Source organism: Delphinus delphis, chromosome 19 (assembly GCF_949987515.2).
Source record: "Delphinus delphis chromosome 19, mDelDel1.2, whole genome shotgun sequence".
Classification (NCBI taxonomy): Eukaryota; Metazoa; Chordata; class Mammalia; order Artiodactyla; family Delphinidae; genus Delphinus; species Delphinus delphis.
The window spans coordinates 48,536,177-48,564,168 of record NC_082701.1 but is presented as its reverse complement, the minus strand read 5'-3'; the positions used below and the strand labels follow the sequence as shown (position 1 = coordinate 48,564,168).

Genomic DNA, 27,992 nt, shown 5'->3' with positions numbered 1-27,992 from the left:
GGCAAGGTGAGGGGCAGGAAGCTGTCGGTGAGGTCGGGGGGAGACTCCAAGAGGTCCCAGAGACCATAGTGCTGGGAGAGGCTGGCAAGAGGAAAGTCAGAGGAAAGCCCAGGATGCGGAGGGCTTCCAGGTAGAGGTGGCATTGAGCAGAGCCCCGAAGGATGGGCTGCATCAGCATGGGTCTGGAAGGGCCCCGAGGCCGTGCCAGGCAGAGAACCGTAGTGAGCAGAGGCGAAGAGGCTGGAAGGCACCCACGAGGCCGGGCGGGCAGGAGTGTGGCCCGGGGCTGCAGAGAGACGGCTGGGAAGGGGGAGCAGCGGGTGTCTTCTCCCAGTCTCACTAGTCCTTGGCCCTCCACAGACTGGGGAACGCTTGAAGGCAGGGCGGGGCCTCCCGCTGGGCCCGGGGCTGGGCACCCACAGGGGTGGGAATCAGGAAGTGGCCAGCTGGCGAGCCTTAGGCGGGGCCCAGGCAGGCTGCAGACCCGCATTCCAGCCCCACAGGGTCTGCCAACCCGGCCTCCTGGGACCGACGTGAGGGCAGCTCACACCCATCGTTCCCTCGACTCCCACATCCACCAGGACTGCCAGGCCGCTGCCCTCCTCCCACTTCCAGCTCAAAGGCATCCTGCCCTCCACAGCCGGGGGGCCAGCCGCACGGAGCCTGCTCTCTGCGGGTGCTGCGGCCTCCCCGCGGCTGCCCCACACCCCCGGGACATGCTGAGACACACCTTTTCCTTCCTCCAGTTGGAGCAGGGATCCTGACCCCAAAATAGGGCCGATCGGAGGGAGGCTGCAGCCACAACGGGCCCTCTCCGGCTGAACGAGCTGCCTGAGGATGCCAGGTTTCCTCAGACACACCTGGAAACCCACCCAAGCCACCAAATCCCCGCCTCCACGCAGAGGCTTTGAGGAGCGAAAGGCCCAGCTGGGGAGAGGCCGTCTCCTAATCCCTAATTACAGAGTCTCCTGAGGCGGCTGCCTGGGCTCAAGGAGGGACAGCCCATCAAAGAGGTGTGACCCCCTGGAGGGACACCCCATCAAAGAGGTGTGGCCTGGCCATGTGGGGCCACCCTTGGCGGTCACCACACTCTGGGCCTTGGTTTCCCCAACGCTGCTACGATAGGGTGGCCCAGCGCCCCGGCAGCCCCCTCCACCACCAACAGCTTTTGCTTTTTTTTTTTTTTTTTTACAGCTTTTGCTTTTAAAGCTGCAAGATAACTTCAGTTGGTCCCACAGGCTGCGTGCAAATCGGGTCTGAGAAGTCAGCGGCCTCCACCACCAATGCAGACTTGTGTTCCGCAATTAAAAAAACAAAACAAACAAGAAGGGCCCTGGTCTGAAGTTAAGTCACGGTGAAGAATGTAGCCAGCCGACCGTTCAAAGCTCCTCCCACACGGGCCCCTCAGCCCCCTGGACGCCCTCTTCTGCACGGCCACAGGCCCCTCACACTGACTAGGTCCCCAAACCTGCTCTCTCCTCCTGTCCCCCCATGTTACTGTCCCCGCCCAGGGTGCCTGAGGTAGCCAGGATACAGGACCCACCCACAGACTGGCCACCAGCAAGCTGCCCAAGTGGTCAGACACGGAAAGGGGGAGGCGGGGGGCTCCTACGTGCCTTGCTCGCCTTCGCACCCCTCCAGACACCGATTCCTGTCCATTCTGCATCCTAAATGTCCCTCAGATCTGCCCCCTCCTCCCGGCCACTGCTGCTGGCCTGGTCCAGGCCTCCCCCGTCCCTCCGCCTCACCAGTTTCCCAGGCCCCACCATCCCTCCCGACAGCAGCCCCGGAGGGGACTTCCAAAAGGGAAATGGGAAATCTGCCCTTGTCCCCTTAGTGCCTGTTCATGGTTCCCTGCACCCTGACTCCGTCTCCCTGGGTGATAGGGCCTGGGAAGCGTGGAGCCCCTCAACCCCTGGCCTTTCCATTTCAGACTCAAGAGGATTTCCCCCTCCAGTGGGGGCAGTGATGATGCATATTTCTGGCCTTAGTCACCCCCGGCCAGAGAGGCGTACAAACACACACACACACACACACACACTCTCTGACACATGCACTCACATAACACACAACCACACAAGCATGCACAGACACGTGCATCCTCAAGACACACACACACACACAAGAGCTCCAAGACCCATGCACGCATACCTAGACCCATAACCTGGGACACATACTCAAAACTCACACACCACGAAGACACATACATAAGCAGGTAACAGGGATGACATTCTAAGTATTAAAATATGTGTGGCAAGAGTACCAACCAACCAGACGGTGGCTGGAAAATAGCCCAGCACGTACATGTGCATGCTTGTGGTCTTATAATGTAGACAGCAAGCTGTGCACAATCACACGGGCACACACACACGTATACATGTACACACACAAGCACGCTCTTGCTTTTGCACTCATGTGCATACCTGCACTCGGACATGCACACACTCATACCTTCACACACAAAGACACCCTCCTCATGTACACCTGCACGCACAGGTAGGCATGGGCAGGGAGCAGGGCGGAAGCTGGAGCACCTGACCCAGAGGAGGCTCAGCCCCTGTGGAGTGGAAGGGACAGTGTCTTCACTTTGGTCCATCTCAGTCTGACAACTGGGCAGTAACTGATCTCTGAACTGCAAAGAATGGATTCTAGGTGCCCCCAGGTAGGGAGAAAGCAAATGTCTCCCATGGGCTTGTGGAGACTCAGGCAGAGGTAAGGCCGATCCTCCCCTTGCACAGGTCAACTCCTCACCCAGTGTGGTTGAGCCAGTCAGGATGCAGGTCCCCGGCACAGACTGGCCACCAGCAAGCTGCTGGGCCGGCTGGCACACTTTTTCCCTGGGCCTGCCAACCTGTAATTGCAGGGACTGTCTTTAGGGCACAAGGGTACCGCCCAGCTCCCATGGGCCAGCAAAGGCCCAGCACCCTGGCAGACAGGCAGATGGGGAATGAGCTCCAGTCCTCCTGGAGAACCCAGCTGATACTGCAGGCTCTGCTGCCCATCCAAGAAGAGACACCTGCTAGATCCTGGCAGGGAAGTGGGGTCCTCAGAGGAAGGGTAGGTGGGCCTCTCTCAGCCCCTCATAGGCAGCCTCTGGCAAGGCCCAGTTACTCCAGCCCAAGACACAAGAGCAAAAGGACTGGGACTTCCCTGGTGGTCCAGTGGCTAAGACTCCTTGCTCCCAAAGCAGGGGGCCTGGGTTCGATCCTTTGTCAAGGAACTAGATCCCATATGCCGCAACTAAGAGTTTGCGTGCCACAACTAAAGATCCCACGGCAACTAAGACCTGGCTCAGCCTAAATAAATAAATAAATAGGCTTGTCCAAAAAACCCGCAAGGGCCAAGTGGTAGGAGAGATCCCCCAAGCTGGGGCACCTGCACGACCCAGCTGTCTGGGCCACCAAGGGGTGAGAGCAGGTCCCATAGCCAACCCTGGAATCCTTAGCTGACCCGGACCACAGCTACAATGGACACACATCCTGACTGCTCCCTGCCAACCATCACGCAAGACTCCCTTGTGGGCACCGGGCTCAGCAAATACTGGGCCTCCATCTTTGGTCCTTGCTCAGGAATCGCCAAGGCTGAGAAGGGCAGCATCCCTTCCCGGATGTAAAGGCCTCAGTGACCGCCAAGCTGGCTCTGCTCTGTGTCATGGTGGCCACATTGCTCCTTGGGCCAGAAGGGAACTCAGGGTTACGATCTAGTTTGGGCTGGAAGGAGCCTTAAAGATCATCCGGGGCAACTCCTGTGTGAAAACGGAGGGCTACAATTGCACCATAGACTTCCCTTCCCCCAAAAGTAAAAAATAGTGTCGGGGGGTAGGGGGGAAACATTTTTCACCAAAGGAAAAAAAAAGCTTAATGAGGTAAGTATTAAATATTGGCAGCCAAGGCAAAAAAACCAGATAATTCCAGAGTAAAGTAGAGAATATAACCCTTCTCAGCTCCTCCCTTCCCAGAGCTCTCCTCCAAAACCCCAGCATCTAGAGCAAAATAAACTGAGCAGGGGTCCTGTGTTTCCACTCTTAACTGAGAACCAGTGGGAAAAGCTGCTGGGGAGAAATGGGTAAAAGTGGTGAAAGTGAATAAATGACTCCAGTTACTGACTCCACATAAGGCCTAAAAACAGTCATTTTTTACTGCTTTTTACTGGGCCTAAGGCCCAGCAATTAAGTAGAATGAACCCTGTGATAGAGCATTTACCTAAATCCCAGAAGAGAGAGCAGAGCCCAGGTGTTCTCACAAAGCCCCTCCTGCCTTACCTGAGCCCTGCAATTCCCTCAGGCGACAGAGAACCTAACACTCAACTCTCAAACTGCAGCCCCTTTGGGGAAGAGAATGGTCACAGAGAAGGCAGGAAGAGAGTAGAAGAAAAGAGTCACCCACACTATATCAAAGCAAATTCAGTATCAGAGCAGAGCTGCCCACACCCAGGCTAGAGAAAGCACTCAGTATGTGAACTGTGCAAACATACAAAAATAAATAAATAAAACAGCAAGAGAAAGTGAGAGAGGGAAGGAGGTAGGAAGAGAGGGAGGGAGGGAAGAGAGAGAAGAAAGAAGGAAGGGAGGGAGGGAGGAAGGAAAGAAAGAAGGAAGGAAAGGAAGGAAGGAAGGAAGGAAGAAAGAAAGAAATGAAGAAAAAGAAAGAAAGAAAGAAAGGAAGGAAGGAAGGAAGGAAGGAAGGAAGGAAGAGGGAGGGAGGGAGGGGGAGGGAGGGAGAAACAGAGGAAATGGAAAGGGGGAAAGGTGGAGAAGGAAGAAGAAAGAAAAGGAGGAAGAAAAAAGAACCCAACCTAGAAGACAGATGATAGAAGGAGCAGAAGGAAATACCTTATAATTGTTTCAAACTACATTGAATAGTAATTCAATAAAGAGCTCAAAAATGAAATGAACCTCCAATAGGATGAGATATAAAAGGATATTGCAGACTTAAGGGAATAAATGGAGGAGCAAAGCAATAAACAACATTATTACAGAACTAATAAATTAAAAACAGTCAGAAACAGAATAGACATCAACCAAAGTAGAATCACCAGTATACAGAAAGGCTTGAGATAATCTCACAGATTGACTGATTTTTAAAAAACACAAAGAAGAAAACATTGGGACCTCCCTGGTGATCCAGTGATTAAGACTTCGCCTTCCAATGCAGGGGGTGCCGGTTCAATCCCTGGTTGGGGAGCTAAGATCCCACATGCCTTGTGGCCCAAAAAAAAAAAAAACCCCAAAACATAAAACAGAAGCAAAATTGTAATAAATTCAATAAATACTTTAAAAATGGTCCACATTAAAAAAAAACTTTAAAAAAGAAAAAGAGAAAACATTTAGAGAGAAGTAAATGATATGAAAGACAGGTGAAGTAGATCAGGGCTGGGACTAGAGCAGGGCAAGTGAGACACATAGGGTACCAAATTTAAGGAGGTACTCAGTCTCTGGGTTGCACAAGTGTAGGGTTAGCCCCTGGGAGTGAGTGCCTCCTTAAATTGTGTGCCCTTATGCCTTGCTGGCCTTACCCTAGTCCCAGCCCAGAAGATGATCCGACACAGGTAAAAAAAAAAAAAAAAAAAAACTCAACAAATAAACAAACATAAGAAATATTCAAAGAGATGAGAGGGGGAAGGAGGATACTCAGTGCTGATTCAGCAGATAAGAACACTGTTATGAACAAACTTTTATATGATATAGAATATTTAGCATTGAGATATATCCTAGCTGTTGCAAGCAGCTTCTAACATGGCTCCAGAGACCCCTGCCTCTTGTATCTCATCCTGGGCGTGGGCTGGACCTAGGGATGTGCTTCTGATGAGCAGAATACAGCAAAAGTCATGGGATACACTTCCGTGATTATGTTACAAAAGACCGTGACTCCCCTTGATAGACTCCTCTATTGCCTTCTCAGCCTACACATATTCAGGAAGGGAGCTGCCATAAGAAAGAAGCCAACATAGCAAAGGAACTGAGAGCAGACTCCAGCCAATAGCCAACGAGGAGCTGAGGCCCTCAATCCAACATCGCAGAAGGATCTGAATGAGGCCCACAACCACTGAGTGAGCTTGGAAGCAGATCCCTCCCTAGTTGAGACTTCACATGAGACCACAGACCCTGGGCTAACGCCTTGATTGGAGCCTACAAGAGACCATGAAGCAGAGGACCCAACTAAGCTATGCCTGGATTCCTGACCCACAGAAACTGTGAGATAATAAATGTGTGCTGTCTTAAACAACTACACTTGGGGATGATTTGTTACACAGCAAGAGATAACTAATACACTACCTAAGCCACTGAATTTCAAGAATAAATAATATAATCTTCAGGTATCCAGATGAAAAAGTGAATCGATATGAAAGATTTTTTAAACTTCATTCTTCACAGCAATATTTGATACGAAAAGACAATGGAACAGATGTTTGCAAAGTAATGAAAGGAAGAAAATGTGAGCCAACAATACCATACCCAGTGAATTGTTGTTCAAGAAAAGAGGGAAAGAGGAGAAGACAACCTCAAACATAAATGAACCAAAGGAAAACCACCTCTCTAGCCCTTTTTGGTTTGGAAAGGGGGACAGAATGGATTAAAAACTATTTAACCACAAAATCTACTCAGTTAGGAGTTGAACCAAAACGAAGAACTCAGGAATGGAGCATCTATGCAACAGATGGAGAATGAGTATTGAATCTATTTAAATCTGAGACTACTGTCCCAGATCTAAGGATTATGCTTAGAGAACAGACTGTGAGTGTTATAAATCTAGAAAAAGTAAAAATAATAATATAACTAACAAAAACCAGGAGACTGGGGAGAGAAGAAGGGGGAGGTATAAGAAAGCTGATCAGGATTCATCAATAAGTCCAAAGTTTTAAAATTAATTTGAAGTTAACCAAGTCCTTTGATTTCACTTCAGTTTCTTCAGGTAAATTCATATAAATGAATTAAACACTATATGATTCTATTTATATGAAATATCCAGAATAGGCAAATCTATAAAGGCCGAAAGCAGCTTAGCAGTTACCTAGGGCTGGAATAGAGGATGGTTAGGGGGAAATGGTGAATGATTTATAATGAATATGAAGTTTCTTTTTTTTTTATAGGAAGCCCAAGAAATGCATTTATTCTATTGTCTTATAAAGTTTCTTTTTGAGGTGATGAAAATGTTCTAAAATTGATGTGGTGTTGATTGCAAACCTCTGTGAATATACTAAAAACCATTAAATTTTGTACTTTAAATTGTATGATACCTGAATTTCATCTCAATAAATCTGTTTTTAAAATTACCAGATAACCTCAGTTTAACAAAAGTATTTCTAAACACATATATCTGGGTTTATACACAGAGGCACATATAGAAGGATGGTCACATCACAAAAGTAGAAGCAAACAGGCCAAGATGTTAACAGTAGCTGATTCTAGGGGATGAGAAAATGGAAAATTGTTATCTTCTTCTTTGTGCTTTTCTGGTTTTGCTTTTTTTTTTTTAATTTCCCCCAAATAAAAATAGAAAGGTCACTGATAGAGTGTGGTGGATTGAATTGTTGGTCTCATCGCTTGATTTCACTGTGATAGCATGATGCTTCCATATCCTTGACGTGTCGAGTCCCCCAGAGTGTGATCCTTGGTCCTCTTCTCTTTTCTATCCAAGCTCAGGCCTTTGCTGATCTCATTCAGTCTCACGGCTTTACATAACCAGCCTAGACCTCTCTCCTGAACTCCAGACTCATAAATTTCCAACTGCCTCTTAACATCTGCAGTTGAATGTTCTAAAAGGCATCTCAAATTCAACATGTCTAAAATTGAACTCCTAATCCCATCCTTTCCAAAAAAAAAAAAAAAACCAACAACAACTCCGTACTTCCCTCCAGCCTTCTCCGTCTCAGTAAATGGCAACTCCGTGTTTCCAGTTGCTCAGGCCCAAAACCCTGGAGTTGCCCTTGACTCACCCATTTCTCTCACACTCCACACCCAACCCGTCAGGAAATCCTGTCGATTCTACTTCCAAAACGTACCCGGAATCTGACCACTTCTTCGCACTTCCTCCATAAGTTGCCCAATCCAAGCCACAGGCATCTCTTGCCTATAATATTGGAAAGCCTCCTAATGGGTTCCCCTGTCTCTCGTCTTTGTCCTTTTTCATTCTATTATCAACACAGCAGCCAGAGAGACCTTGGTAAACTACGTGGTAGGTAGTTACAAAACAGCCACCAATTAATCATGCTTCTTGGTATTCACACCCTTGTACAGTCCCTTCCCATGGTGAAACCGGCTCAGTTTCACACCTTGCTTCAACCAATAAAATAAGGCAGAAGTGATGCTGTGCTGTTCCTGGCCTAGGCCTTAAGAGACTTTGCAGCTTCCACTTTGCTTTCTTGGAATGCGGCCCTGAGACCACCATGTAAGTAACCGGTTTCACCCAGTGGAAGACAAGAGGCCACATGGAGGAGAATGGAGGAGCCCCAGCTGACGGCCAGACACGAGTGAGGCCAGCTTGGATGTCCCACCCCACCCAGTCTTCCAGGTGAAGGCGGCCACGGGAGTGAGCATAGGTGAAACCAGGCAAGAAACCATCCAGCCAACTCACAGAATCATAAGAAATAATAAATTGTTGTCTTAAGCCACTACGTTTTAGGGTGATTTGTTACTCGGCAATAGGTGACTGATACAAACCATCAGTCAGAGCATCACTTCTGTGCTAGACATTCTCTAGTGGTTTCCCATTTCACTTAAATTGGAAGCCAAGTTCATTCTATGTGCAGGGATCCACACAATCAGTGCCCCACCCTCCCCACCCCACCCCCGGCATTCCCTCTGACCTCATCTCCTTTGCTCTACCTTGGCTCGCCCCATTCCAACCACGTTTCCTAGAAGACACCAGCATGATTTCCCCCTCAGGACCTTTGCACTTCCCTCTGCATGGAGAGCTCTCCCCCACTCCACCCGTGTATCCACATGGCTCCTTCTCTCACTTGCTTCAGGTTGCTGCTGAAGCACCACCATCTCCGTGAGGCCTCCCTGACCATCCTGCGCAGCCCAGTCCCTCTTCTTGTCCACTTTCCATGCTCTGTTCTTTTCCACAGAGCTCATTCCCATCTAACATACCATTTATTTTACTGCATACATATTCTTGCCTGCTTTGTTCAATGCTGCATCATCCTCAAAGCCTAGAACAGTGCCTGGCACACAGGAGGTGCTTGGGAAATATCTGATAAGTGAGTGAGCATTTCCGCTCATCCTGGCTGGGACCTGCCTCACAGCCACCTCACCATGGCCTCGACTCTGCTCCCTCGGCCCGTGAAGCCCGGCAGGATTTAAGGGTGAAGACTCCCACTCCCAGGTTTCTCACCTGTGAAACAGGAAGAGCAGCACAGAACCAGAGACACCCTGGGCGGGGGTAGGGTTACACCTGTGGGGTTTCATGGCCACATGCCCAGACACTCGTCCCCGTAATGTTAGATGTCACTGACCCAGGGCTCAGTGAAGGAGGAACGTTTGGGGCATGTAGCAGACTGTATTTTCCCAAAACAGTCACTGTAATATTTCCACATGCTCTTTCAGATCACTGCTAGTCTCCACCAAAAAGAGTGAATCCGTTCTCTCTCCCCTCGAATCTGAGCAAGAAGTTGTGGCTCAAGTGAAGAACAGAATGCAGTGAAAGTGACGCTGTGTAACTTTCAAGGGCAGGCCCTCAAAGGCAACGCAGCTTCACCTGGCTCTCTCAAGACTCTAGTCCTTGGAAGCCGGCCACCATGTTGTAAGGAAGCTCAGGCCACATGGGGAGGTCACAGGCAGCTGCTCTAGCCAGTAGTTCCAGCTAAGGTCTCAGCCAACAGCCAGCATCAACCATCAGGCGGCCCTCAGCCTTTGACGATCCAGTTCCCCCACCCCCATTCTGCGTAGTTAACCCCAAGTGGAAAAGAGATATGTCAGCCCCACCCCCCACCTTGCCCAAACTGCAAATTCGTGAGCAAAATAAGTGTTTTTCTTATTTTAAACCACTAAGTTTCATTATGTATCTATACTAACTAGAACAGGTCCAAAAGTTCATTTAGCTCCTCAATGAAACCAAGGGGAAAGTACAAACACTCCCATTTTACAGCTGAGAAAACTGACTCTCAGCAAGGTCAAGATCTTGCCCTAGCTCACACAGCTAGTAAGTGAAGAAGCAGGAATGATGTCCAGGTCTTTCAGATGCCTCAATGCATGCTCATTGTCATCCCCCAACTCCTGCTACTTCCTCTGGACCACAAAGCCCACCCAAGGGGGGATTGCCGACGTTCAGCCACATCCTCCAGCTATCAGACAAGTGATGATGGAGCTCGTACCTTGGGCTCAGTCCCTCCTCTGGGTACAAACCCTTTCTCCTCTGAAGGGCAGCGGCTCTGGGAAGAAGGCCAAGGAAGACGGTGTGAGCCAAGACCTGCTGTGTGTGTCTGGATCCCAATTAACAGCCAAGAAGTCAAGTTCCCCTGCCAAGGGGACTGGAAGGAGGGAAGAGACGGAACCCTCTGCTCCTGCAGGTGGGCCCCAGGGAACGGGCTCCCCCACGGAAGGCCCCAGACCAGATTTTATATGCTCAGGAAACCTTATTGCCATGAAACAGACCACACGACTTGGCCCTACTTCAGGAAATTTGAGGACAGGCATGCCCACGATGCCTCCAAAAACCCTTCCTCCCCACGCGGTGCAGCTAGGGCCCAGAAGCAGTTGGATGAAAGCTATAGGCAGCTGCAGACACACATGTGCACACACATCCCACACAATTATCTGCTTGCCCTGATACATGTGCATGTGCACACTCATGCACAGACACGTATGCAAAACAGCATACATGGACACATACATGCTACGCATATATAGAATGAATGACATGTATATGCAACATACACAGAGCATGGCTGTACAGACACAGAGGTGTATTCACACAAAAGCACACATATCTGCGCTCATATTCACAGACCTGCATATAGTCACACTTAGATGCGTGCACACACTAGCAGTACACATACCCACATTCCTGTGGGCCTTCCCAGGAAGCCCTATCAATCTCCCCAGAACTGGCAGAGAAAGTACAGGAAGAACTTTGGTTCCTACAATCTGAGAAGGTGAACGGATGGATGGACGGATGGACGGATGGATGGATGGATGGGTGGATGGATGGATGGATGGGTGGATGGGTGGATGGGTGGATGGGTGGATGGATGGATGGATGGATGGATGGGTGGATGGGTGGATGGGTGGATGGGTGGATGGATGGATGGGTGGATGGATGGATAGATAGATGGATGGATGGATGGATGGATGGAAGGAGGGATGGAAGGAGGGATGGATGGAGGGAGGGATGGATGGAAGGAGGGATGGAAGGAGGGATGGAAGGAGGGATGGATGGAAGGAGGGATGGATGGATGGATGGATGGAAGGAGGGATGGAAGGAGGGAGGGATGGATGGATGGATGGATGGATGGAAGGAGGGATGGAAGGAGGGATGGAAGGAGGGATGGAAGGAGGGATGGATGGAAGGAGGGATGGATGGATGGATGGAAGGAGGGATGGAAGGAGGGATGGAAGGAGGGATGGATGGAAGGAGGGATGGATGGATGGATGGATGGAAGGAGGGATGGAAGGAGGGAGGGATGGATGGATGGATGGATGGATGGAAGGAGGGATGGATGGATGGATGGATGGATGGAAGGAGGGATGGAAGGAGGGATGGATGGATGGATGGAAGGAGGGATGGATGGATGGATGGAGGGATGGATGGAAGGAGGGATGGAAGGAGGGATGGAAGGAGGGATGGATGGAAGGAGGGATGGATGGATGGATGGATGGAAGGAGGGATGGAAGGAGGGAGGGATGGATGGATGGATGGATGGAAGGAGGGATGGATGGATGGATGGATGGATGGATGGATGGATGGGTGGATGGATGGATGGATGGATGGATGGGTGGATGGATGGATGGATGGGTGGATGGATGGATAGATGGATGGATGGATGGATGGATGGATGGATGGATGGATGGATGGGTGGATGGATGGATGGATGGATGGGTGGATGGGTGGATGGGTGGATGGGTGGATGGGTGGGTGGATGGGTGGATGGATGGATGGATGGATGGATGGGTGGCTGGCTGGATGGATGGATGGGTGGATGGGTGGATGGGTGGATGGATGGATGGATGGGTGGATGGGTGGATGGGTGGATGGGTGGGTGGATGGATGGATGGGTGGATGGATGGATAGATAGATGGATGGATGGATGGATGGATGGAAGGAGGGATGGATGGGTGGATGGGTGGATGGATGGAAGGAGGGATGGATGGAGGGAGGGATGGATGGAAGGAGGGATGGAAGGAGGGATGGATGGAAGGAGGGATGGATGGAAGGAGGGATGGATGGATGGATGGAAGGAGGGAGGGATAGATGGGTGGATGGATGGATGGAAGGAGGGATGGATGGATGGATGGATGGATGGAAGGAGGGATGGAAGGAGGGATGGATGGATGGATGGACGGGTGGAAGGAGGGATGGATGGATGGATGGATGGAAGGAGGGATGGAAGGAGGGATGGATGGATGGATGGATGGATGGATGGATGGATGGACGGGTGGAAGGAGGGATGGATGGATGGATGGATGGAAGGAGGGATGGAAGGAGGGATGGATGGATGGATGGAAGGAGGGATGGATGGATGGATGGGTGGATTGAAGAGACTCAAGTGATTCTTCCTATTTTGAAACTAATATGAACAGAAGCGAATTCCTCAGCCCCCTTTGGACACCCTTTCTGATATTGACCCCCATAGGTCTCCCACACCTAATGACAATCCTTCATGGTAGACTGCAGCCAGTTCCCACCCACTGAAGTTTTTAGGGATGATGTCATGTCCCATGGACTCCAGACTCCTGCATCCAACTCTACTAACACCTGTACTTGGACGTCAACCTCCCACCACAAACTCAGAATGTACAAAACCAAGCTGCTCATCTTCCCCCAAATGCCGCTGTTCCTGCCTACTTTCCGATCTCAGTCAATGGCCTCTCCCTCCTTCCAGCTACAGAGGCTAATATCCTAGAACTCACCTTTGACTCTTCTCTCTCTCACACCCCACATTGAATGCATCAGGAACTTCTGATAGATCTACCTTCAAAACATATCTATAATCCAACCATTTCTTACCACCTCTGCTGCTTCTGCTCCTGTACCCCATACCCTCATGGGAAGTCTATTTTCAACAGAGAAGTCAGAGTGATTCCATTAAACATAAGTCAGTAATAGAAAAACAATAGAGAAAATCAATAAAACCAAAGTTGGCTGCAAAACTGACCAACTTTTAGTTACACTGACCAAGAAAAAAAAAAGAGAGAAGACTCAAATTACTAAAATCAAGAATGAACATTATTACCGACCTTACAGAAATTAAAAAGACTATAAGGGAATACTGTGAATGAAATTCCTAGAAAGATGCAAACCACCAAGACTGGCTTAAAAAGAAATAAAAAGCCTTAATTGACCAATAATAAGTAAATATCGAGTCAGTAATCAGAAAACTTCCCACAAAAAAAAGCTCAGAACCAGATGGTTTCAATGGGGAATTCTAGCAAATGGCTAAAGATGAATTAGCACAAATCCTTCACAAACTCTTCCAAAAAATACAAGAGGAAGAAAACACTCGTCAAGTCATTCTATGAGACCAAACAAAGACATCACAAGAAAACTATAGACCAATATTTCTTATGAATATAGATGCAAAGATCCTCAACAAAATACTAAAAAGCCAAATTCAGCAACATATAAATATAATTTTACACCATGACCAAGGGAGGGTTTATCCCAGGAATGCAAGGTTGGTTAAACATACAAATATCAATCAATGTAATATACCATACTAATAAAATAAAGGACAAACTACATGACCATCTCAATGGATGCAAAAAACATAAGCTAGACCACCCACGCCTCAGCACAAAACCTCAACTCAGCTCTCAGCCAGCCCCACCCAATGCCCACATGGCCCTACATCATCTTGTCCCACCACCTCTCTGTCCTCACTTCCCTTTCTCCTTTCATTCCACACTAACCACAGTGCCCTTCTTGCTGTTCCCTAAACCCAGCAGATACGCTCCTGCCTCAGGGTATTTACAGTTGCTGTTCCCTCTGCTTGGAACACTGTTCCCCCCTAAATATCCCATAACTCACAATATTGTGAATTTTACTTATATATCTTGCCTGTGGTCTAGCTCCCCCAACTAGAATGGGAGCTCCCTAAAAACAGAGATAATTTAGTCTGTTTTATCTACTGCTATATCTGTGGCATTTAAACTAGCATGCCACCTTTATAGGCACTCAATAAATACCTGTTGAATAAATGAATGAATGAAAATAGCTGGTCACTCAACCATTCACACAGCAAACAGGTGATCACCCCCACCCCACTCCAAGTGCCTGACACTGTGCTTCGGGCTGGAGTGCTGAGAAAGATAGGAAACAACCTGGGCCCAGCTGGGAGCGGGTGGTCAGAGCATAAGGAACCAGGACCCAAGGAAGACAGTGCTGAGGAGTGGCGAGTATGGGGAGAGAGTGTTGGCTCTAGCAATCAGGGAAGGCTCCATGGAGAGATGGTGCTCTAGCCTCCCTTGAAGGCCCAGAATGATTCGGGCGTATGGAGAAGGGAAGGGAGTAGAGGAAACAGAGGGAGAACCTGGATGTGGAGAGCACGGGGCATATCCTGGGAATCAGGAGGGGACCTGCATGGTAGAACCACATCGAATAAGGCTACTAAGGATGTCAGGGCCGTTCATGAGGGGCCTTGAATGCCAGGATGAGGAGTTAGACTTAGTTCCAGAGGCACCAAGGAGCTATGCAAGGCTTTCAAGCAGGGAAGTTTCTGTGGTGTCCCTCTGGCAGTGTGGGGAGAACAGATTGTGGTGGGGGAGCAGGAAGACATGGAGACCAGGACGGGGGCTCTTGGGACAGTCCTAGAGAAAGACGGCAAGGCGTGTGCCATGACAGGACAGAGCGGACCAAGAGAAGAGGGGCAGTTTGGAGGTGTTAAAGATTTATGACTGGGCTTCCCTGGTGGCGCAGTGGTTGAGAGTCCGCCTGCCGATGCAGGGGACACGGGTTCGTGCCCCGGTCTGGGAAGATCCCACATGCCGCGGAGCGGCTGGGCCCGTGAGCCATGGCCGTTGAGCCTGCGCGTCCGGAGCCTGTGCTCCGCAACGGGAGAGGCCACAACAGTGAGAGGCCCGCGTACCGCAAAAAAAAAAAAAAAAAAAGATTTAGGACTGGTGTTAGTGGGCAGGGGTGCAGGGGTGCGGGGATGGGGGGAGCTAGAGCCTGAATCGCAGAACCTCAGAAGCACAGACAGAGCCATGGAGGAGGGGGGTCTGGTCAGGGGGTCCAGAAAGAACCGCACCACTTCTGGAAGGCTGGAGCTCTGGTCACTGGGGATCCTGCCCAGCCCAAACACGAGCCACAAGGAGGAGCAGCTTCCCAGCACTGGACGATGGACACATCCCAGCCCTGCCAGCCTTCCTGCCCTGCAGTCCCTCGCGTCCCAGGGCCGGCCTAGAGAAGAGATTCCCCAGCTGGCTTTGTCAGCCAAGATGCAATGTCATTTCTAGATGAGCCATCCAGCTCTGGAGATGTGCCAGGCTATGGGGTGGGGGACAGCTGTGTCCCCAAAACACAGCCAAGGAGCTGCTTCCCAGAGCCAAGCAAGACAGTGGCAGAAGCGGAACTGGCAGGTGGTCCGCGGGCCCAGCCAATGCAGTGACAGGCCTTAAATGGGGCCTCCATCTGCCCAGGCCTCAGCCTCCCTGCAAGGTCAGGCCCATTCAGTCCCCACCAGCTGGAGATGACGGTCCCAGTCACTCCCTCAGACAATAAGCATTAAGGTATTTATTAGTGCCTGGTGTACGCCAGCCTCTGTTTCTTTCCCATGGGGGCGACAAGGGTCAGTGCGGCATGAAGGACAGAGACTTTGGAGTCTGCGGAGCTGCGTTAGAGGTTTATCTGTCCTACTCTTTTTGTTGCTGTCTCTGGGCCTCAGTTTTCCCATCTGTCAAGTGGGGATGAGAAAAACCCTTTCCGAGGAGGGCACTGTAAGGACTAAATAAGAGCACGTGCAGAAGGGAATGTTAACAGGACTTGTCTATTCCCCAGGAACTTCAGCGGAAACCCAACCAAGGCTGACGACACTGGTGAGAAGCACCCACACCTTAAAAGAGGCACAAGACACACTTCACGACTCAGAGAGAGAAAGGGGACCATCCCATGTGGCCCCCCAGCTTATACAGAAGAAGGCTGGAGACCCAGGCTGGGGAGGATTTATTTGAAGAGTGAGAAAGCTGAGCGAGGGGCTTCGGGTGGCCCACCCACAGAAAGCACAGTGCCTGTCAGGAAGCACACTGGGCTTTCTCCCTGGCTGGATGCCCAAAAAATGCACTTTCCTTCACCAGGGCCACCTGGGATGCATCTACAAAGAGCATCCTCAGGACACCCCAACACATGTCACCTGGGAACAGGAGGATGTACAAGGGCAGCAGTAGGGGCAGCTATATCCTGAGCACATCCAGGGGTCAAACAGAAACCATGGAGAGGAGACAGGCTTGAGGGTCACAAGAGGAGAGCCCCATGGGGTGCCTGCCTGGGGCGACAGGGCCCAGGAGGAAGAGCTGGAAGGGCAACCCTGGAAAGGAGCGGAGGGAAGCTGCGACAGTACACAGGTGACGATGTCTCCTGCACCAGGGAATTGGACAATGCAAATGCTGGGGCCCGAGGCCCCCAGAACCCACAAAAGTGCTCCCAAGAGAGGAGTCAGCCAACATCTGGGCATCTACCACAAGGAGGGCACTGACAGTCAGCAAAACAACGCCAGACACCAATAACACCTGGCCCATTTCCGGTCATCTTTGCTGGCCTGCCCAACCCTGGAGCGGTCAGGATCCCGGGGGAGCCGTGGTCTTGGGGACCAAGGACGGAGATGGAGCAAGGAGAATCCAACCGAGTAGAGCTCCCCCTCTCCCCAGTGCAATTTTCTGGACCTGGATAGAAGCTTTATTTGGAAGTAGAACAAAAGTTTTGATTTAAATGAGACTGGGCTTCATGAGTATAACTGGAAAAGCTATGGTGGGGGCTTCCCTGGTGGCGCAGTGGTTAAGAATCCGCCTTCCAATGCAGGGGACACGGGTTCAATCCCTGTTCCAGGAAGATCCCACATGCCACGGAGCAACTAAGCCTGTGCACCACAACTACTGAGCCTGCGCTCTAGGGCCCGTGAGCCACAACTGTTGAGCCCGCGTGCCACAACTACTGAAGCTCAGCAACAAGAGAAGCCACCGCAATGAGAAACCCGCCCACTGCAACGAAGAGTAGCCCCCGCTCGCTGCAACTAGAGAAAGCCCGCGTGCAGCAACCAAGACCCAATGCAGCCAGAGATAAATAAATAAAATTAAATGTAAAAAATTTAAAAAGAAAGAAAAGCTATGGGGTCTGGTCATGGGGGAGAGACCCACTCAAACTGGTCAGGGAACAATAAAGCTGTTATTGATTTGCTTTCTGAGTCCAGCCTGCTCTGTGAACCCCACCCACACATGCAGGGGCCTCCATGTCCACAGTGGTGGGTCCCCAGGGCCTTAGGACCAGGGAGTGGGAGTGGAGGGGTAGGAAGCTTGAACCAGTCTAGCTGGGGCTAGGCTGGCGCCATCTTCCCAGTATCAGTGGCTCCTTCCCATCAGGTGGGACAACCAGGGCCAGGGCTCTGGAGAGCCAGGGATACAGCAGCACACATATAAGTGTGTATGTAGGGATACGGATACACCAGGACGCCTGATGAGACCTAAACATGCACGGAGCCCCAGTGAATTCTGATGTGAGCATAGAGTAGCCTGGGAAGGTTTTGGAGGAGGTGGCCTTTGAGTTGGGTCTTACAGCAGAACGACTTTAGGATGCACAGAAGAGGGGAATGGTGCCCCTGGCGGAGGGAATGGACACAAGCAAAGGCTGGGAGATGTGAGCACCTGTCACTGGTATAACCGGAGTGTGAGGCACATGAAGGGATGTGATGGGATATGGATCTGGAAGATACGGTATCCTTAATACTGTCACCTTTAAAGCAGTGTCCGCACTGGCTATGGCCAATCTGAACCTCACTTTCGTCATCTGTAACCTGGGGAGAATTACCCTATTTCTTCTTGGACTCAACACATGTCCTGGGAATAAAGGGGTCTCATGTTCTCCCATCAAAGTATTAACCAGGAGCTCAGAGGACACACTTTAGAAAGGCTTAGGCTCAAACCCCAGTTCCGCCCCTAGCTGTGTTACTCTTGGTAAGCCTCAGTTTCCTCATCTGTTAAATGGGGATAACAAAGCTCCCCAGAAGGATAAACGTAATGTACGTGAAGACCCGGCACAGCGTAAGCCTATGTGAAACAGGAGCTCCCTACCCACCTCACCCCACTCCCACCTCCAAAGGGGCCTTCACTTACATAGGAGGCCAGGAGGGTAGTCGGGGCCAGGATGAGAGCCAGGTAGAGGCAGGGGGCTGCAGCAAACAAGCTGGCAGCACAGATGAGGGGCTCAGCCCTTGGGTTGACTTTCTTGTATCTCCTCGAAGCCTCTGCTCCCAGGATGACCCCAACAAGGCCAGTCACAACAGTCAGTACCCCAAAAATCAGGCTGATGGAAAAGAGCAGAGAGGGATTGGTCAGCCGGTGGCGTCAGGATAGGGGTCCGGCCGCCTACCCCCCAGTGCGTGATCTGGTACCTACAGAAAGTGTGGCTGTGGGTCCCTTCCCCTCCCTCCTAACCGATGCTCGTGGGTCCCTGGGACCCTGCTCTGGGATCCACGTACTCCCCTACCCTTCCCATCCTCTTTCCTGCCTCAACCTGGGGATGCCACTGGCCATGTGGGTGATCTTCCTAGCACCCCAGCACCCCAGCGCCCAGTCTGCCTCATTGCCAGCAATCTCCTCCACTGTTTCACCACCTAAAACTGCCCCACTCAGAAATCTTAACTCTACAGTCCCACACTGGCCCCAACCTTCTCGCCTTCCAGGCCCCAATACTAATAGAATGCAGGTAAGTGAGCATGTATTTATCGAGCTCCTATGATACACCGGCATTGTACACACCCTTCCTCTCTCTCTTTTTTTTTGTTCCCCAACCAGGGGTCAAACCCATGCCCCCTGCAGTGGAAGCGCGGAGTCTTAACCACTGGGCTGCCAGTGAAGTCCCACACACCCTCCCCTCCTTGAGTCCATCCTTCGACTCTCTGTTTCTGAACACCTCTCAAGTAGCCCCCTCTTAACTTCACTACCTTTACCACCTACTCCTAGACCCATTTCAACTCCACTTGGTCCCTCTTGCACCTCCCTCCTGTAGAAACCTGTCCTTCTAGGACAACCTCCATACAGGTCCCCCAGAGGATGCTTTCTAGAACACAGATCTGACTACGCCCCTGCCCACTCCCTGCCTAAAATTCTCCACCAGCTCTTAAACACCCACCAGATTCGGTTCCAGCTCATTGTGGTATACATGGTCCTTCATGATCTGACTCTGGGTGACCTCAACCACAAACCCCAATTCCATCCTCCTCAGTCCCCAGACTAGTTGCTGTCCCCACTTCATACTTTTATTCTTCCATCTGGAACACCCTTCACTGGTTTCTCTACCTACCGAACTCCTATGCATCCTTCAAGACCCATCACAAAGGTCCCCTCTTTGAGGATGCTTTCCCTTGTCCCTCTGCTGATTTGTTCACCCCCTTCAGTTCCCATAGCATCTTCCATGTCTCTATCATCAAGGTTATTCACTAGGCTGTGAATTCCTGGAGAACAGAAACCAGGTTCGGTTTACTTTCTTGACTCTAGGCTGGGAGCATAGAGCCTGGAACAAGAGATATTAACCAAATGGCTCACTGATCTCTCCCAGAATTCCCAGGTGGACAGCTGAAACAGGTGAGGTTAAGAAAGGTTGAGGCCAGGGCTTCCCTGGTGGTCCAGTGGCTAAGACTCCATGCTCCCAATGCAGGGGTCCCAGGTTCGATCCCTGGTCAAGGAACTAGATCCCATATGCCACACTAAGAGTTCGCATGCTGCAACTAAAGATCCTGCACACCACAACAAAGATCCCACACGTGGCAACGAACATCCCACGTGTCTCAACAAAGACCCAGTGCAGCCAAATAAATAAATAAACAAAATATTAAAAAAAAAAAAAAAGAAAGAAAGAAAGGTTGAGTCCAAGATTACCCAGCTACTAAGCAACAGGATGTGAATATACACCTTCATCCTCCTGGTCTAGCCCAAAGGATGGGCCCAAGCCTCCTTTTTTAATATTTATTCATTTTATTTTTGGCTGCGTCGGGTCTTAGCTGCGTCACGTGGGCTCTCTAGTTGTGGCTCAGTAGTTGTGGCATGCGGGCTTAGTTGCCCACGGCATGTGGGATCTTAGTTTCCCAACCAGGGATCGAACCCACGTCCCTTGCATTGGAAGACAGATTCTTAACCACTAGACCACCAGGGAAGTCCCCCAAGCCTCCTTTTAAAGAAGCCCAAAGGGATGCTGAGACTGACTAGCGTGAACTCTTGAAAAAATGAAGGTAACTAGGACCTTTCCAGCCCCTAAGTGGCTCCCTGTTGTCCTCAGGGCAGGCTCCCAGCCAGCACTGCAGGACTGGCCCCTGCTGACCTGTGTAACCTCCCCTCTTTTCTCCTTCCCTCACTCTGCACAAATGACTGGAAATTCTCTAAACTCACCCTACACTTTCTGGCTTCCCTGCCTCGGAGCACCACTGCCCCCACCCACCATTCTCCACCTGGCCAGGATCCCCTCCCAGATCTAAACCTTTCCAAAAGTGCCAGGTGCCTGATATTACCTCCATGGCTACCACCAAGAGGTAAGAACATGACAGACGCAAGACTATGGTTACTGACAAATTGAGTGCCACAAAAAACTACCTCTCCCCTAAATAACTTCTGTGAAATGTCCGTCCCACAGGCTGAGGACTAATGGGTTTATTTCCCTGCCCCATCCCCTTGGTTTATAGGAGATTGTGTAAAGCCCAGAGAGGGCAGAGACCTGTCCGAGGCCACACAGCCCCACATTGGCAGAGCCAGGGTCTCCTGGCCCTCTGCTTCCAAACAAAGCATGTGTGTCCTTAGGCAGCTTAAAGGTGCTCACCGAACCTTCCTAGCCTTGCAAGCTGTACCAGGCTCCGGCTCAGCCCAGTCAAGTGACCCCAAATCCCGGATGAATGCTATCTACCTCTGAGTCCCGGTCTGAGCCAGCCTTGGCAGGGTCTCGAGACCTTTCTAAGACTTAGGATTGCTTATTCAAACAGGCGCTGTAGATGGGGGACCCCCAGTGCCCCTGAGCAGAGGTGTGGCCAGAGGACACACCTACCACGAAATGTCCCCACCCCCATAAAGCCTTCCCAGAATCAGACTCTGAGCCAAGAGGGTCCTTAAAGCCTGCAAGTTCTATGCTGATCCTCTGTACAATGGCCCTGGCAAGCAGCTATCCAACTCCTACTTACATGCCCCCAGGGATGGGAAGCTCATTACCCTAATGCTGCCCCTTCCGCTGGGCCCCGCTCTGTATGTTGGAAGTTCTCCCTCTGGCTGAGCTAGAATCCTGTGTCCTGCAACTTCCTGCTCCCGCCCCACCCTCACCTGCGGGCTTATCCTAACTATGGAGGGTGTATTAACAGCTAGGGTCTGTGCAGAACCCGAACACCAGGACCCTGTGTTAGGTTGAATAATGCCCCGCAACCCAAGACATCTATCTCTGGAACCTGTGACAATATATTCCCTTATATGGCAAAATAGACTCTGTAGATGTGATTACATTAATGTTCTTGAGGTAGGGAGATTATCCTCCAACTTTTTGGTGGGCCCTAAATGCAATTACAAATGTCCTTATAAGAGGGAAGCAGAGGGAGATCTGAGACATAGAGGACAAGGCAACGTGACCGTGGATGTTGAGCTTGGAGTGATGCGGCCACAACCAAGGACCGCCAGCAGCCACCAGAAGCTGGAAGAGGCAAGGAAGGATTCTCCCCGAGAGCCGCCAGCGAGAGTGTGGCCCTGCTCAACTTGGTTTTGGCCCCGTGAAACCATTATGGACTTCTGGCCTCCAGAACTATGGGAAAAGTTTCTGTTGTTTGAAGCTACCCAAGTGTGTGGTCATTCGTTCCATCAGCCCCAGGACCCTAAAACAGTTTCTCAGCCAGGTTCTGGGAATAAGCTGAGTTAGAGGAAGAGGCTGAAGAAGACAATGGGGAAATCACTGGCCCAGGAACAGACAGCCAGTCAATGCCTGAAGTGAGATGGAGACCTGGTTTTTCCCCACTTTTTCAAGCTGCAGTGGGACTTTTAGGACTCAGTCTTTGCCTCTGGGGAGATCCAAGAATCTAGCTGTAGAGCCAGGATAAACATCACAATATCCTGGGACTTCCCTGGCGGTCCAGTGGTTAGGAGTTCACGCTTCCACTGCAGGAGGCATGGGTTCAATCCCTGGTCAGAGAACTAAGATCCTGCATGCTGCTTGGTGTGGCCAAAAAAAAAAAAAAAAAAAAAAATCACAGTATCGTTTGATGCATTCATTCATTCATTCACTTACTGGATGCTGCCTGAGCACCCACTGTATGCCAGCTGGTGGGGAGATGTTCAAGTCAATTAACAGTACCAAGCAGTCTCCAGAGGCAACAGTACATGGAGCTTCAGAGCAGAAGCTTTGGAGTCAGATGGGTTTGAATCCTGGCTCTGCTACTCGAGTTGTGTGACCTCGGACAATTTGTTTAACCTCTCTGATCTTCCGCCTCCTCATTTGTAATACACGAATACTAGGGTTTATTATTATAAAACCTCAGAGGGTTTTTCATGTAAAGGGCTCAGAATAGGGCCTGAACTAAAGTTAAAGCTTATAAGAAGTAATGATGAGAAAAGGGAAGGTAGCTATGGGCAAAGGGCACAGCTTGGGCAAAGGCAGAGACAAGTGACGGAGCAGGGGACATTCCGGAAATGACACGAAGCTCTCCCTGGGCATCAGGGAGGGAGGCAGAGGCAAGAGAGGAGGCTGGGGAGAAGGGATGTCAATGCTGCCAGCAGAGCACTAGTGTCACTGAGGCCTCAGGGGAGAACACGGAGCCCTGAGGAACTCTGAGAAACCCATCGGGGCAGGATCAGGGAGGAGAAGGGGTCCTCAAGGAGACTGGAAAGCATCAGCAGGGAGAAGGAGGAAGCAAATAGGAGAGGATTAGACATGCCCGCTCCATCAGGAGGTCATGGAGCCCCTGGAGAACAGGGTCAGCTGGGGGGACAGGAGAACAGCAGGGTGAGAAGAGCAGCTTTCCCAGGACTGCCAGCGCCTCAAATGAGGCAGAGAACATACAAATGCATGTGTGAAATCCCTAAGCCAGAGAAGTAATGAAGCATCCCAGTGCCTCAGTTTGCCATCTGTAGAATGGGACGACCTCACACTACGGGTCCCTCCGAAGGACAGGCCCCACGGAAGCCTCACCCACCCGCAAGTGCTTTCTGGACCCCCATAGCAGCCCAAGAGCAGGAAGACAGGGACTGGGGCCCAGAGAGAACGAGGGAGCCGCCTGTGGCCGCTCAGAGCAGCAGGGGCTCTGCCCAAGCTAAAACCAGGGGCTCTGCCCAAGCTAGTCCCGGTGTCTGCCCAGAGCTCCATGAGCCCACAGAGGCTGAACCTGGGGGCTCAGAACCTCCTGAAAACTTCCCCATCAAGAGCCCCCCTGAGCCGGGCACCCAGGCGCCCCTCCTCACCTGTCCTGGCTGTTGCACGGCTCCCGAAAGCAGGGAAGCTGCAGCCCGTGCACCACACGGGCCTCGAACAGAAACTTGGGGGCCCAGAAGCCCAGAGCTCCAGTCACAAAGGCCATGGCTGTAACTCCAAGGGTCGACCCCACAAAACTCCAGCTGTAAGAGAAGATGATGTGGCTCGACCCGGGAGAGGGCTGGGGCTGCAGGAGCCTCCTACTGCCCCACTCCCCCTCTCCTGGGAACTCAGGTGGCTCCAGGTCCTTCCCGACACTCCCTAAGCAGCCTGCCCCTCCCACCTCCGCACCTTCCCTCCAGCTGTTCCTTCCTCCCTCCTCTCTGCCTGACCAAGTCTCCCCAGACTGACGGACCCAAATCCAACATCACATTCTCCAGCAAGCTGTCTGTGCTGCCCCACCCTCCTCTGAGTGCCCTCCACTCGGCTCGTGGGTCTGTAACAAAGAGAGTGGGGTCCTGCCCGTGCCCCATATTTTGGTAAATCATGAGACCCGGCCATGTGGGTGACTCCTATCTGCCTCCCCGACCACGCCTGGAACAGAGGAGGGATGCTCTCCCGTGAGGCTCAGAGAGGTGAGTGATTCACTCGGGCATCTTCCCAGTAACCCTGAGAAGCCGGCAAAGCTGGAGAACTATGTCCACTGAATAAATGAGGGAAGTGAGGCTCCAAGTCTCAGGTCACTCTGGGATAAGGCAGGGCAGAGCCAAGGCTGGAGCCCACAGTGTCTTCCTCCCTCTCTCCCAGCCCGTATTCCGTCACATGGCTAGGGGGAGGGGGCCTCCGAGTTGGGGAGGGGCATCTCCGTTGGTGAGTGGGAGCTCAGAGAAGGAAGAGGGGAGGGTTCTCTGGAGGTGGAGGGAAGGAAGTCAGAGATGCCGGGGCAGACAGAGGGGTTTTCGGTGACATGCAGGGAGGGGCAGGGACACTCACTTTCTCCCCAGGTATCTGACGTCCTCACACCAGGTGCTCCTTGGGCCCCCAACGGTCACCACCCCCTGCTTCTCAGCAGCTCCCCGGGGTGGGTCTGGAACCAGGACGATAAGCAGGATCAAGGCCACGGCTTCCAGGCAGGGCATGATCTGGGGACAGGAGGGCCCAGGAAGCTCAGGGCCACACACTACTGCGACCCAGGAGATCCTGGCCGTGACTGAACTCTGTGGTCCGGGCTGGGGAGGGACTCACTTCCTGGGAGCTGGTTATACACAGAGCTTGACAAACCACTGTTTCTCACCCCCTCACCCCTGAGAGGACAGCCTCTCTGGGGAGCAGGGTCCCCTTGGGGTTTGACTTAACACCTGTCTGTCCTATACAGACACCACTCTATTGGGACCTGTGAGCCTGACATGGTTGAGACCTGGAGGCTTGACTACACTGACCCTGACTGTTGAGTACTTGCTGCCCCAATAACTGTCCCTTTTCCAGGCCCACACCTCCATCTGCCACACCAGCCCTGCCCTAGTGTCTTCCTATCCCTTATCTCATTAATCCTCAAAATTCCATAAGGTAGACTTTACTCCCCCACTCTACAGACAGGCAAAGTGAGGCCCCGAAGAGGGAGGTGACTTGCAAGCTAGCAAACTGAGCAGCTGGGATCTGAACCAGGGGCACGACTTCCAGAGGCCGTGGTCCACAGGACGCCCCAAATGTCTGAGCTGCTGATGTCTGAACACCCCCCATGGCGCCAGATACTGTGCCAAGGGGCAAAGGCCACTGGAGGCTGGAAAGTCCCTGCCGGCCCAGGGGGAAAGCGGAGGGAAGAAAAGGAAGCTGGACTCACTCGGAGGGCCCAACGCCAGTTCCCGGTCAGCTCCGTCACAGCCGACCCCAGCACGTAGCCCAGACCACTGCGACAGGGGGCAGGGGAAATGGGCAGTGAGGGAAGGGAGGCAGCCCTGAGGCCCCAAGGCCAGCCTGAGCTGGGGTGCCCCGACCCCAGGGAGCCGGCTCTCTGCAGCTCATTGCCTTTTTCACTGGGAAAAGTGAGCCACGTGAGGCCCAGATGTCTACTGCCCTTGGTCAAGTCACAGGTGACCTCTGGCTCCAGGCCCATCCCAAACATCCATTGTCTCTCTATCTGGGGACCACCCACCCCACCTCCCCAAGTCTCAGCCCTGCCCAAATCAGGAGATTTCAGGAAACCTGAGTCAGAGCTCAGGGGCCTGACTGCAAAACCCACTCTGTCCTACCCCACTATGGAGTGCATGGCCCAACCCTAAGACATTTGTCTGCCTCCCCTCCCAGGGCTGGCCCCTCCCTGTGCAGCCCACACTGCTGCACCACTATTTCTCACCCCTTCCTGGAGTGTACTAGCATGTAGGGAGCATCCTCATTATGTATCTCTAACTCCCACCATAGCCTGTCAGTTCGTGTTATTGGCCCCATTTACAGATGAGGAAACTGAGGTTCAGAGAGGTAAAGTGACACAGTGAGGAAGGGGTAGAGTTGGGATTCCAAGCCTTTCTGCTCTGATGTCTCCTCCACCCAGCCCGGCTCCTGTTCTGACTCCTTTAGGCCTCAGTTTACCACCCAGGGAAGTGGATCCAGGGTAATACCAACCTTCCAACAGGGATAAAGATGTAGAAGATGGCCAGCACTCGGGTTCGCTGGTCCCTCACGAAGAGGTCTCCCAGGACAGTGGGCGCAGTGGTGGAGTAGCTGGCAGTGCCAGTGCCCACCACCCCCCGGGACAGGAAGAAGAGCCAGGAGTACTGGGCAAACAGGCACAAGACTGCAGTGAGTTCCAGAAATCACCCTCGGGGCAAGGGGACCTGAGGATTTGTCAGAGGGACCCGAGGGCATCTGGTGACACGTGCCCCAGGGGAGGAGAGGGAGATCAGGGCTCCAGACACCTCATTATCCTCCCAGTCCAGGCTCCCCAAACCACACGGGTGCCCCCTGCTGGTGTCCACAGCCACCCCCAACCCCCTGCCCTGAGTAGCCCTCTTCCTGGGCATCATCTGTGCTAACCAGGCCAGTTCCCGCAGACAGTAGCAGTTACCCTCACCCCCAGCCCCAGTACAGTCGAGCGGAAGTGAAGCCATGGGCAGCAGCGGGAGATGCCAGAGAGGAAGGCCCCTGTTAAGAAAGTCCAACAGCCTGTTCAGAAGGCCCCTCTCTCAGCCCTTAGAAGACAATCCCCCAGCCAGCCTGGAGCCTGCAATGGAGCAGAAGCAGCTCTGCTGGGGCTGGATCAGGGAGGAAGAAGGTGGGGGAGGGTCCCCCGGGGGCCTGGGAAGGGGTGAAGGTACCTACCCGAGGGGGGATGAAGGAGCTGCAGAGGCCTGCTCCTGACCAGAGCAGGATACCTAAGCTCAGCGTCACCTTGCGGCTGTGTCGGTCGCCCAGGTAGCCGAACACGGGTGCAGACAGCAGCAGGCAGCCGATGAAGACTGAAGGAGACACGCAGGGGGCAGCATGCATCCCCGGCTCGACAAAGGCGGAGGGGGGGTGGGGGCGGGGGGCAGATGGGTCCAGCAGGCCCAGAAAAGGGAACCAGCTCAGACACCACAAGCTTGGCAGTGGGTGGAGGCTGGGAGGAGGAAAAGATAAGGTGAATCCCCCAATCCAATCCCCACCACTGCCCAGAGTCAGGGGTACTGGAAGGAAAGGGTGGGGGCAGGGCCCCGACTCAAATCTCAGTTCTGCTGCTTGCTCACTGTGCAGCCTTGGGTTACTAACTCCACCTCTCTGAGCACCAGCCCAGCAGTGGAGAAGTCAACATCCCCCTCCCAGGCCGTGTAAACGTGAGACAGAAGTGAACACAGAGCCCGGCGTGGAGCTGCCAGGGCCCTGTCTCTCGGAGAACTCACAGGGACTTCGCTCTCAAGCCCCTGCTGGAGGCAGGGCGTGGAAGGCAAGAGGGGGCGGGGTGCGGGCCAGGTGCCTGCTCCGAGCTGATGAGCACGGTTTAGAATGAGCACAGTGATTATAAACCAGCGGCCCCTGGAGGCTGGAAAAGATTTGGTCTTCCTAAGTAGGTAAAACATTCCCCTGACGCTGCAGTTGTATTTATACAGTTTTTTAAAGTACTAAACGCTTATGAATTGGTGACTGGATTAGTGAATGCGTTTGCTATTCTGCGAGGACAAAGAAACTGCCACGTTTTTGCGTGACTATACCACGTGGATAACTACCTTCACTGCTTCTGTTCCTCAAATAAAATCTCCTCCACCCTCCTCCGCTGCCTCCGAGAGCCGC

At 52.1% G+C, this 27,992-nt stretch overlaps 1 protein-coding gene across 4 annotated transcripts in view; it reads right to left on the bottom strand.

Annotated features, from left to right (window-relative positions):
* The window catches only part of SPNS3 (SPNS lysolipid transporter 3, sphingosine-1-phosphate (putative)), a 69,854-nt gene that overhangs the window by 9,545 nt on the left and 32,317 nt on the right, over positions 1-27,992 (bottom strand). For all 4 annotated transcript variants that reach the window (XM_059998112.1, XM_059998109.1, XM_059998110.1 and 1 more), the window contains 6 exons: positions 27,048-27,184; positions 26,352-26,503; positions 25,573-25,639; positions 24,726-24,874; positions 23,783-23,935; positions 18,479-18,668 (listed from right to left, as the gene is read on the bottom strand). In XM_059998112.1, the coding sequence (XP_059854095.1) occupies positions 18,479-18,668; positions 23,783-23,935; positions 24,726-24,874; positions 25,573-25,639; positions 26,352-26,503; positions 27,048-27,184 (848 nt within the window). The remainder of the gene's footprint in view (positions 1-18,478; positions 18,669-23,782; positions 23,936-24,725; positions 24,875-25,572; positions 25,640-26,351; positions 26,504-27,047; positions 27,185-27,992) is intronic.